This window comes from Acanthopagrus latus, chromosome 20 (genome assembly GCF_904848185.1).
Source record: "Acanthopagrus latus isolate v.2019 chromosome 20, fAcaLat1.1, whole genome shotgun sequence".
In the NCBI taxonomy this organism is placed as follows: Eukaryota; Metazoa; Chordata; class Actinopteri; order Spariformes; family Sparidae; genus Acanthopagrus; species Acanthopagrus latus.
The window spans coordinates 18,923,759-18,936,282 of NC_051058.1; the positions used below are offsets into that span (position 1 = coordinate 18,923,759).

General features: G+C 41.0%; 1 protein-coding gene across 5 annotated transcripts in view; it reads left to right on the forward strand.

Annotated features, from left to right (window-relative positions):
* LOC119010188 (corticotropin-releasing factor receptor 1) overlaps window positions 1-5,351 on the forward strand; it is a 63,434-nt gene extending 58,083 nt beyond the window's left edge. For all 5 annotated transcript variants that reach the window (XM_037082149.1, XM_037082150.1, XM_037082152.1 and 2 more), the window contains one exon: window positions 1,314-5,351. In XM_037082149.1, coding sequence (XP_036938044.1) covers window positions 1,314-1,454 — 141 coding nt within the window. In that variant the 3' untranslated portion in view covers window positions 1,455-5,351. The remainder of the gene's footprint in view (window positions 1-1,313) is intronic.
* Window positions 5,352-12,524: the final 7,173 nt, after the last annotated feature.

Genomic DNA, 12,524 nt, shown 5'->3' on the forward strand with positions numbered 1-12,524 from the left:
TACAGCGTGTTAAAACAGCGTTGGGTATTTTATCTGGATCAGATCTGAGGCCGGAGCTCTTTGAGAGTAAACTGAGATCACTGCAGGCAGGGATGCACCGAGGTGGACGCGGGGGACGATTGATTTTGTGAATGTTGGAGAGGACGAAGCCTTTAAAATCATAATTAAAGTGATTCATAACATGTTGTGAGTATAGATTTATCCTTTACAAATACATCAAATAATTGGAGCTCAGTTTTAGAGTGCAGACAAATATAAATGAATTAGATTAATTTAAAAAAAATATGCAAAAATATAATAAAAATCATTGATACACTTACTAATTTTTACTAAACTCAGAAAATTTGACTTAATATGTCATAATTTTGACATAAAGCTGTTAAATGTAACAATTCTGCATTAAAATGAGCTCTTTTTGTATATATTTTGTTTACCAACATTTTCCCCAATGTTTCCGTTAATGTTCAAACCACAGAAATCCACAAATTCATTCAAGGTAACACAACAGTGTGCAATAAGATGACACTAAATGCACCACGACAACACAGTTGCCTCCATTTTCAGCTGCAAAAAACGACTTTAATAATAGATAGATCATTTTGAGTCAGTTCTTTAGAAGACATTCTCTGATTCCAGCTTCCTAAAAGTTGATCTTTTCTGGTTTCTTTCCTCCGCGACTGAATACAAACTGAATGTCTTTGTATTGCTGCGATGAGAACGAATTTTGGATCAGTTTAACCATGATCACACAAACAACAGCCTATATTTAGAAAAGACACAAACAGACACTGATAATAAAATCCTGGAGAGGAGATGACAACGGCTGCTGACAGCGGTTTGTTGATGTATTATCCAGAAAGATCCTGCAGAGAGCCGACACGTCTCACTGCCTCGCGCGTCGTATATTTTTGTGTAACTACGCAACCGACCAGAGTAAACAAACTGCTTCCTGTTTACAGCAGCGTGCGGCTGTCCAGTGTGCTTGGACGGCCGTGAGATGTGTGTTTTCAGGTGTGCTGTGTGGACGGAGATCATTTCTGAAAGATTTAAAGAATCAAAAAACTATTATTTGTATTTCCAAAAACATCCGTGTACACGGGTGTGTTTTTGGAAAGACAAATAATAGTTTTTTGGAGAGACAAATAATAGGTTTTTTTTTATTCTTTAAGTCTTTCAGAAATGATCTCCGTGTGTGTTTTCAAAAAAACTATTATTTGTCTTTCACTCTGCATACGCAAGTGATGTATCAGCAAACACATGAATCACAACTTAGTCGACGCGCAGATCAATAAACCGCCGTCCTTGTTTGACAGGTGCGGTCAGCCGTGAGGAAGCGGTTCCACCGGTGGCAGGAGCAGCACTCCATCCGAGCCAGAATGACCCAGGCCATGTCCATCCCCACGTCACCTTCACGGGTCAGCTTTCACAGCATCAAGCAGTCCACATCGCTATGAAAGAGGAGACCGGCTTTGTCCTACAGACGTGCTTTTGGGAGAAACCACCACCCCCCACCGCCGCCGCCGCCGCCGCTGCTGGCTGTCGTCGTCATCGTTTTCTGCCACATCACTGGAGTACACTGAAACACTTTCTGAGCTGGAGAGTGAAGCGAGAGAGAGAGAGAGAGGCTGCATCAGTCTCCGAAACCTCAGGAGGGACGTTAGACAGAGTTTCAGGAGGAAATGGATGACGGGGACGCGGATAAAGGACACTGCAGACTTTATGAAACGAGAGGTTGGTGGATCAAAACGATGCACGTGACCAAGCGGAGTTCGGATCTGCGTGACTCTGGACGTGAATGTACAGCACTTCGTATTCTCTCATGTTCGCCTGCCATAGAAATTCTTCTGTCGTTTTCCTGCTCGCACACTTTGTGTTTTGCTGCTCAGTGAGAACTCGGAGCTCGTGCTGCTGGACTGCACTGAACTGGATTCCAACCAGCGGACACTGGACTCAGATCCCACAGGAGCAGTGACTAAGTTATTAAAAAAGACAATTTCAGATTGTATTTTCTTTCTTTTCTGTTTTTTTTTTTTTTTTTTTTTAAATTTCGCCGTCACAAACAGTCGTCCGGTCCTGGTGTTTTGTTTAATTTTGTGTTATGCTATCCTTCCTCCGTTCTCAGTCAGCTTGCTGCCGTCGTGCTACGCTCATCAACTTTTCTGAAAACACATTCCAGACTTTCTGCCTGAAGAGTTTTGTTCCAAAATAACGAACAAAAGTAGCAGTGAGGTTTGAAGTCGCTCGCCGCCTTTGTGAGAATTAGCTGAGAAGATTGGCACCACCGTCTTGTTGTTCATGATGGAGTGCTGGAGCTTGGAGGTGATTAGCCTAGCTTAGCATAACGCCTGGAAGCAGTGGGCAACAGCTAGCCCTAGCCTTTCTTTAATGTCTGAAAATAAACCTATGAAATCAAACATCCAATCATCATGAACATTACAGCGAACCAGCGTCAGATGTACCGGACCTTGGTGGTGCCATACGCTCGCAGCTTGGTTGTTTTTAGGCAAGAAAACCACTCAGACGGTTTTAGGGAACACATTTAGGGGTTTGGCTAGAAATAACTATCATGTAAATTCAGTCGTGAATGTACCTTTAATGCGTATGTAACTGCAGTACATGATGTAAAGGACGTAAATTAACTAAATCGTACGTTGATATATCTCTTTGATTTCATGTTTCACTTGTTGTTTAACCGTTTATTGCTCTACAAGCTGCTCCTCCTTTGCTGCTGTAATTATGATTACATCCACCAGAGGTCGCCACCCAGCAAGAAACATAAACACGGGCGGTAATGAGCTGCTATCACAGAAGGAAAACTCATGTTGTGGCGATTTATTATATGCGCTTATTTTGGTGTAAAAATGGTAAATAGCTGAACCAAAATAATTAAAGTTGCAGGCTGGTGAACCAAAACCAGGAGCTGAATGTCATCGTCATCCCATTTTCACATTACTCATTCAGAGAAGTTATTGATTATTGCAGCTTTAAATCAAGTTCCTCTTATCAGCCTTTTCCTCGCGGTGACAGAAAGCAGCTACTACGTGATTGTTTCGTTACGATTATTTTGTCCAAGTCCTGTTCGGTCCGTAACGTTGTGGAACAAAACTCTTCAGCCGAACAAAGAGACTTATATATCGTTGCCTCTCGGCCAGCAGACGAGGAGAACCGTCGGTTCTTGTATCTGCACGGAGACGTTCTGAGGTGCTGGCTCGACTCGAAGTGCGACGTGCGAGCGGGCCAGCAGTAACTCTGTTTACTGATTCATTGTAAATATATAAATACCGCAGCGGGGGGGGGAGGGGTGGAAGATCCAGAGGAGTCATCACAAATGTAAACCAAAAAAAAAAAAAAAAAAAACCACAAACCACACACTGTGAATCATATGGGCACATCATCCATGTGATCAGCAATTCACAGTCCACATTCCTACGATACCAGTATGCCTAGCACCTGTGCATTTTTATCAACTGCTGTTTATGTCGAATTGTATATGAACCTCATCTTTCTGTCGCCCTGAACTCATGATTTCTTCTTCTTCTTTGTTTTTTTTTTTTTGTTTTTTTTTTAAACCCTTTCCAGTGATGTGTGAGCTCTGGTTGTGATGAACTGTGGGATTATTTAAGACAACAGAATTTCACATGCGACTGTGACTTGTTTTATTCTAACGTTCATCATCTGAGCAGCCTGTGCAGCTGCTTCCTGAGTCATCCGAGGGTTAAAGTTTAAAAAGGGTTAAAAACAGACTGAGAAGAAAAGTTATTTTGAGGTTTTGCAATGTGAAGGAACTTAGCCAAAAAGAAAAGTCTGTGGGGGAAACTATAAAGGTCAAGTCCACCAATTTTACACATTAAAGCCTGCTAAACTCTTGGATTTGACTCATTATAGACACATGATAATAGTCAGTACAGCAAAAGCAGAGATATCGCCTCTTTTGTTCCAAACGTTTCTCTTCTTTTTCAAAAACCCACCGCCCACATACCCAAAGACAGAGCTCAGCAGTGGCCACCTACTTTTTCAATGTTTCTCCAGCTCCATTCATTCACTCCATTGACGTTTCAGAGTTTTATTATCCAACTACCAAACATACCTCAAAATCAGACCAGACAGAAATATACACACCAAAGTTTCAGCCTGAGCCTAACCTACATGACAAAGAGTGTCCCACCCGGATATAACATAGCACGGACTTCCACTAATGGAATTAAAATGTCTAATAAATGGACCCCAGATACTTCCATATTTATCACACAAATTCATGTGAGTTGCTCCGGAGATGTCTCAATTTCAGAGCTCTCCATGGTAGTCGGTGTTACGCGATGGCTGGGCTAACACAGATAACATTACCTGTCCACTGCCCCCGCCATGGTTTTCCTTTTTTGACAATCAATACGTTGCCGAACAACGGACTGTACCATTACAAACTGCTGCAGTTAATGTTACTGAAGGGGAAAGGAGTTTGTTACCTCGCTGAGAAGTTGGCCTGTCACGGCTTCTGCTTGTCCCATTACTCCCACAGACTGAACCAAACTCCTCCTTGACATTCAAAACTGAGCTGCTGTCGACAAATGTTTTGCTCCGTAGGCGGCAAGTGTTAAACTCTCTGATATAAAGTTTAGAGAGAAGAGACTGGAGCACTACTCATCCCATAAACCTTTGTGAATTATTTTATAACAGCCACTTCCAACCCACAGACCAGGGCTGCCAGCAGTCCTGCTTGTGCCCAGGACGAGATGATCTCCAGAGGCCCCATCAAGCATATTTCTAAAAGATCAGATTACTTACAGCTTCTTCCTGAGCCACAAACTATTTCATAACACTATTTTCCACTCCCCAAGACCTGTAAACACGCATTAATGTGTAAAATGGGTGGCGTTACCCTTTAAAGGTCCAGTGTGTTGGATTCAGTGACATCTAGTGGCGAGGTTGTAGATTGCAACCAACTGATTAACCCCCCCCCTTTTGTCCAAACAACAAAGATATTAAAATCCCTCCCTGTTTAAATTAATTGAATCATAAAACAGTAGATCGTCCTGAATCCTGCACACTGCACCTTTAAAAAGAGTCGAACGTCAGCAGGAATCAGCAGCACAGGATGTTGGTGACGTGTTTTCATTCCAGCACAGTGAAAAAAGAAGAAAAAAAGAAAACATTTGGTCAAAGAGAAAAAGAAAGGAAAGAGAAAAAAAAAAGGATAATCGACACCGACTTCTTGATGGTTCTGTGGTCCATGTGGTGGTCGGTCAGTCACGATGTAACTCACGACATTATTTATTATTATTTATTTGCAATATTGTTGGGTTTTTTTTTTTCATACTTGAAGAGATGTGAAGAGATAATAAACTGTGTGTTGAATGAAACATTTATGGGCGCTGTGCTTTCGTACACGGAGATGTATCCACGTTCACCGCAGTGCCGCTCGGGCTTTAAAGGCTGAGACCCAGATCGCAGCGCCATTCGTCTCCAGCGTCCCCCCCTGAGACAGACGCAGACAAGAAATACCTCTCCAGCATTGTGTGATCCTTTTAAGCTTTGTGTGTGTGTGTGTGTGTGTGTGTGTGTGTGTGTGTGTGTGTGTGTGTGTGTGTGTGTGTGTGTGTGCGTCTCAGAGGGGGAAAGCTGCTGAACACCAGCTTTTAAATAAGATCCTTCTGCCCAAGTGAACATCCACCATTTTTTTTTTTTTTTTTCCGAGAGTTGCTCCTGCTTTTAATCTGTGATGTCACGCCGATGCACGGGCAGAAAACAGAGGGAACTCTGGGAGTTAAATGCAAAGACGCAGATGTCGACAGTGACGAGCGTTCGTGAGGGGTTTCAGCAAAATGTGTTTTGATGTCGAGCCTCTTTATTTTTTTTAAATTTTTTTTTTTACTGTGTCGCTTAATTGGATGTGAAGTCGCGTGTAAACACTTCCAGACACCCACTGAGACGCTTCGGGGGGAACTTTTAAAAGCCGTTCATGCTTCCAATCAGAGCTTCTGTCTGTGGGAGAGCCGCTCATCATCACAGTCAGTGTTTAGACTTCAGTCAGGATGATTTAAGTCTTACTCTCATTAGCGTAACAGTCAGAGCGGCTCCGATGATTACATGATGACAGTGTTAGTGTGCTGCGGTGGGGTGTGACTCAATCACTGTGTTTAAGTACAGTTTTGAGGTACCTGAAGTGACGGTGAGGGGTTGTGTGCGGTACTTGTTCCCCTTCAGTGTGTTACATGCAGTAGATGACGCCGCATGTGGAGGAAGCAGTGGTTCTGAAACTGTACTACACCTGAAATACATATCTGTTTGAGTGTACGCTATGTTTTTAACATTTTTTGCCGCTTTACGTTGCCGTTGAAAAGATTTTCCTTTGGCACTGCATTCCAGCAACCATCAAAGATCGGTATTCATATGCACAACTGGAGCTCCATCCACCATCATCCGCCGTTATCCAAGCCTCCAGAAGCCCTCAGATTCCAAAGCTGCTTTTCATACCAGCCCTCATCGGACGGGGGTATACTAAGGGAATGATTAACGTCCCACAGCTCCTGGAGACTTGGATTACGCTGGACTGAAGCATATGAAGCCACTTTTTACATTAAGATTTACATTTTAGGGCAGTTATCAGACACGTTTGTCCAAAGCGACTTACAGTTATCCATTCATACACTGATGGCCGTGGCTGCCATGCAGGGTGTCGTCCAGCACATCGGGAGCAGTTTGGGTTTCAAGGACAAAATCTAGGACACTTCGGCATGCAGACCAGGGGAATTGAACCAGTGACCTTCCGAACCAGAATGAATTGAGCAGCTCTTCTAGACTTTCCACATTGTACTGGATAGAAATAATTATGACAGTGAAACGAGTCATTTCACGGGGTTGTGATGCTCCAAGAAATGTACCTACAGTTGGACAGACCTTTTCTTTTTCAGTGTAAGCTTATGGGAAAAAATATTTTTCACGTGACGATGTAATAACACGCTTTGACCACTACGAAGGCTCGCTTCAGAGTCTGCCGCTCCTCCTGCAGGCTTTCGTGAGGAGACACCGACTGAATCTTTATCCTCCAGCGAACTGTTTCCTTCAATCAAGCGGAAACACTCCAGATGTCTCCTGCATCGTTTTACACACATTTCCCTCCACCCCAAAAGAAAAACTCCTACAGACATAATTGGTGTCTTTTGAGTCTGGAATTGAAAATAAAGATGAGTTTGTTTGTGAACTTTAAACTCTTCTGACCTCATAAACAAACAAACTCATCCCGTGCAGTCAAACATCATTCAGATTCAGAGGACGTCTCCAAATCACATTTGCCATCATGTCCAGTCCAGCTGAGGGTTTTGGAGCGTTTTCATGTTTGATTATGTGGTGCTGCCAAAAGAAAAAACGCACAGGTTTTGAATACATTACCCATCGTGCAGCTTCAACAAAGAGCTGAAACAGACTGTGTGGAATCAGATGAGTTGAAAAAGCGTAAAGCTGAAGGGAACGATGAATGCTCGGCAGTTAGACATTATGATAAACGGCGGAAATTGAGCTCAATTTGAGCACAGGAGGTCTCTGAGGTTGATCCATCACGACACACGCTGATTCTGAAAACACCAAACACGTCAATGTGAATCACAACCAAAATGCAGAACACCATGACGCACACAGGAAGTAGCGTTTGTCTCATGAATAGACATTATCATGCTGATGAGAGCGTTCGTTGCCTATTGTCTCACCTGTGTTTCGGTAATTGGATGATCCTTCATGGAGAGGAAGGCGAGCTGTTATCCACAGACACTGAAGAGGAACGGCAGGGTGACTATGTTTCAGCATGTATGATGGAAATAAACACTTTGTGGTCAGAAACAAGCTCAGCAATTCAAAATTCGACATTTTACCCGTGAAAATAAACTTTTGAATCAATATTTTTATATGAAAACACAAAGAATTGTTGGCTCTGTTAATTGATTGGCTGTGTGTTCAGTAAAATGTCAGCAAATGGTGAAAAAAGGTGAAAAATGTTTCCAAAACATCCTCAAATGTCTTGTTCTGTCCACAACCAAAAGATATTCGCTTTACTGTCACAGAGGAGGAAAGAAGGCAAAAATTATTCTCATTTAAGAAGCTGGAATCAGAAAACTACTATATTATTTTTCATGGGTGTAAACAACTCTGAAGTGAACTAAAGGGAATAAATCAATGCTTTCACTTAAAGACCCTCAATTTAACATTTATGAGCTCTTTATAAAGTGTTGTATGTAGATTTAAGTGTTTATTAATGTATTTATCAGCTCCATCAGGTCGAAAAACACCCTTTGGTTCGAAGCTGTTTAAAAACATTAAGATTAAGATATTTGACTAGAGAACCTGACATGATGCATCAGTGCAGCAACTAATGATTATTTGTCACTGTTGACTAATCTGTTTCAATTAGTGCTTATAGACAAAATGTCAGAAAATGGTGAAAAAATGGAGGAAAAACCTGAACATATTCACATGTAAGAAGCTGGAATCAGATAATTTTTACTTTTCTCTTCTTAAAAATGAAGAAGATTTAAAAAAAATAGTGGGAGACTCTCGCTCTACAAGACATCACATGTGTTATTCAACCAAATGATTACCTGTCTAAAGTATTCTGGGCCCCTAATTAGCATTTATAACACGCTATAATGCAGTTGTACACAGATTAATGTATATAAATGTATATAACTGGTCCTTTCAGGAGGGAAAAAACATTTTGGTTGAAAAATCTTTTGAAAATAATCTTTGAACATTTTATACATATTTTATACATTATAAATATTAAGTCCCTGCAGGTGTTGACAAATGTGTCTGACTGAGTACTTGACACAATATATATTAGTGCTGCAACTAACGATTATTTTCACTGCTGATTGAATGCACTTAGTTTCATTCCATCACAGCAGATGATGGATGATAATAAAGTAAAACAAACAGTTTAGCGTATAGAATATTTCTTCACATGAGACAAAAGTTCACATTAAGAAACACATAAAACGTTCTTTTATCTGCTCACAACTATTATAACATGATATAAACTATTAATAAATGAAAGTTTGCAGCTGATGGATGCTGATGTGTGATCAGAAGTGAGTCCAGCAGCTGAGTGATGATGATGATGAATGTGATGTTTCAGCTCCATCTAGTGTCCCGACACTGAAGCTACAGCCAGATGTTTCCTGTGTCACGACCTCTTTACATCTAAGAAATCATTATGATCAAAAATAAAAGAAAACACTGACGGTTTTACTCAAGTCTGAGTCACTTTACTGGAGTTTGTCCATTTTCTGCTACTTTACACTTATTTTATTTGATAACTAGCTGCTTTTCAGATCACCTGCTGCAATCAGAGCCAAATGAGTGAATGTTTTATCTAAGTCACTATATCAACAATCACATAAAAGTTACATTCATGTTAAGTTCATGTAAAATAAGACACTTTAAGACTTTTACTCAAGTACCATATATATGAGAGACTTTCACTTTTACCAAAGTAATATTTTAACAGTTTACTCAAGTATGACTTTTGGGTACTTTTAACAACACTGCATGAAATATACAGTGTTGTCAGTACTACCCCACAGTGATACTTGAGTAAAAGTAAAGACATCTTTTTGTAATACTACTCTGGGAAAAGTAAATGCCCCCTGTTTTTGATTTGATGTTCCTTTTTTTTAAAAAAAATCTGATTGCTGAAATAAAGTATTAAATAAAAAATGCACTACTCTGACAGGACATTCTGCAAAATCTGCAAAGTAAATAGTAACTTCAATAGTCAGATATATACCTGTACACAGCCGAAGCTCATTTTCAACACCGGTCACTTGATGAGCATTAATGATCCGTGTACTCCATGACAACAACCATCTCTGACACACACAAATAAACCAATCAACCAAACATAATGCAGGACTTGGTATCATGATTACAGCTCTGAGTGATGTTGACTTGAGATGTTTTCTGAAAGGACTGAAGACGAGCCGAGGATGGAGAGAGAGGAAGAAGGGAGGTGGAGAGGAATCAGTGCGGAGAAGCTTTAATCCAGACGGAGCTTTGCTGAGCTGAGCATCTCGTCCACAGTACTGCAGCTGAGATGGACGAACATCACCAACACAGAGAGGACAAGTCCAGGTTCTGATCCGAGGACGAGTCGCAGGTTCTCACAGGTCACATGTTGACAGGATGTGAGGGCTGTAGTCTTAAATGAAACCTCCCAAATTCAGAGTGAGGCCGGGTGTTGAGTTCGAGCCTGGATCGGGCTTGATTGACCTAAAGGGGCCCGCTGGGCCTTGGCGGAGGTATACACTCTAGTACTCAGTTCTGTACTTTAATCAAATAGTATTTGAATGCAGGAGTTTTACTAAATGTACCTGTATTTGTTTACATTGTGGTGCAGCAAGTAATCAGATACTTAACTTGAGTAAAATTATTAATACCAATAAAAGACCTCACTGTCATTTGGTGTGGTTCTGGATAAAAGGATCTGGTGATTTCTGTCTCACTTTCTTTAATCAGTTAGTCAACTGATGGAAATTCAACTAGTGCTGATTTAAAAAAAGTATGATTCCAACATGTGAGGGTTTTAATCTTAATTTTTTTGTAATAGTAGAGCGTGTACACAAGGCCCAACAGCCACATTTAGTTCAATCATGCCTGTTCCAATATGTTAAAAACAACAACATATTCAAATCTGCTCTATCTGGATTTTTATTTCAAATTGAGCTCGCCTGCCAAATCAAACCCTCATTCATGAACGCCACGATGACCTACGATCAATGCAGCTTTTACAACCTCATTTCCTCAGTGAGGCATTATCAGATTAATAAAGTAGATACGTTCCCTCTATTTGTATAAACTGCCGTGTTGTTTTATAACACAGCACACGTTTTGACTGCATGAATCCTCTTTTGTAAAGTAACTGAAGCTCTCAGTGGAGTAAGAAACTGTATTTCCAACTGAAATTTAATATAAGTGGCAAAAAAAGAAACAATCATTTAAAGAACAAGCTCCTCAAGTTTGTACTGAAGGATAGCACTGTATTTAGTTACATTCCATCACTGGTGGCGTTGCTACTGTACCTCGAGGAAAGGATCTAGATGTTCATCATTAAAAACACTAGTGTGATTAAAAGACGTATTTATAAGAAAAGTAGATTCTGATGCAGAGGGATGGTGGCCGGCCCGTCCCACAATCCCAAAGCACCAGCGTTTAAACAACCGAAAAATCTACTTTTGTTACAAATGGGACCTTTAAGTACTACAAATTTAAACAGTGCTCTATACCATCTTGATTTTTATCTCATTTGATTGGCTTTAATTAGTACTCTGTCAATTACTTTAGATTTAAATTGTCCTCTTCCTGTATATTTGATGTCTCACGTTGGTATTTTATATTCATCACATGGATGTAAAGCACTTTGCATGCTGGTTTGATAGGCGCTCCATAAATAAAATGTGTCAATATAGTACTTTTATTATCATTACTCCAGTAAATTGTACTTAATTACATTCCATCACTAGTGGTATTTCTACTTTGACTTGAGTAAAGAGTCTGAATTCAGACATTCACATTTATGCAGCTCATTCGCAGAAAAGTAAGGAAGAAGTTGGATACAGGTGCCAACACTGCATGCATAAGAAACATTATTGTAATCAAAGCATGACTAATATTTTTTAATGAGCTGTTATCCCCACATTTAGTATCAACATCACATCAGTTTTGGAGAAAGTCATCGTCTACTTCAGGCCCGTGTTGCTCAGCTGCCAGGCACGAGGGATGGGGGTCGTTTTAATCCACTCTGAATGTGACTGAGGGGTCAGACTGAAAGACTGAAACTTCACCGACACTCTGAGGAAGAACGCTCAATCATTTCACGGGTACATCTGAGGACTGGATATTCATCCCCCTCGCCTCAGCACTGCCTCATTTAGATTTACACCCATCCTCTGCCTCTTTGCATAAATCCCCCTCCTGTCTCCACCGGCTCCATCTTAACTCCACTCTCACAAAGTACAAGCCTCCTCTCGTGCCTCCTGTCCCGCTTTTTTAGGCCCGAGGTCTGGACCAGCCAGATCTCACCCCGCCAGCACAAATCTGTTTACATTTCAAAGCAAGAAATAAGATCAGTTTGAACATAACAAACAAACTCATCTTGCAGACATCAGCTGTGTCTGTCAGCTGGTGTCTGGCTGTGCTGTGGAAGCCAGAGGTTCCTTTATGAGTGAAGTCCCACAGACAGAGCATCAGAAACACCAGGTATTGTTAGTTAGATTGAGTGAATATACATCAGGTTGGACTGTGAGTAGTTAGCATGGCTGCGGTGTAAACAACACTCGTGTATTGGCGCGGTGGAGGCAGCCATTTTAAGAAGGTGGAGAGCTTGTGGGACTCGGGGAAACATTTTCAAATGAAAACAATATTTTCGGATATTGAAGTTTCGTGCTATGAACTTTCGTCCACATTTCCGCTGTACGGGCATTTGTAAAGACTGACAGCCGCGGCGGCCAATGGGAAGCCGCGAATGGAAGAATCGACCAATA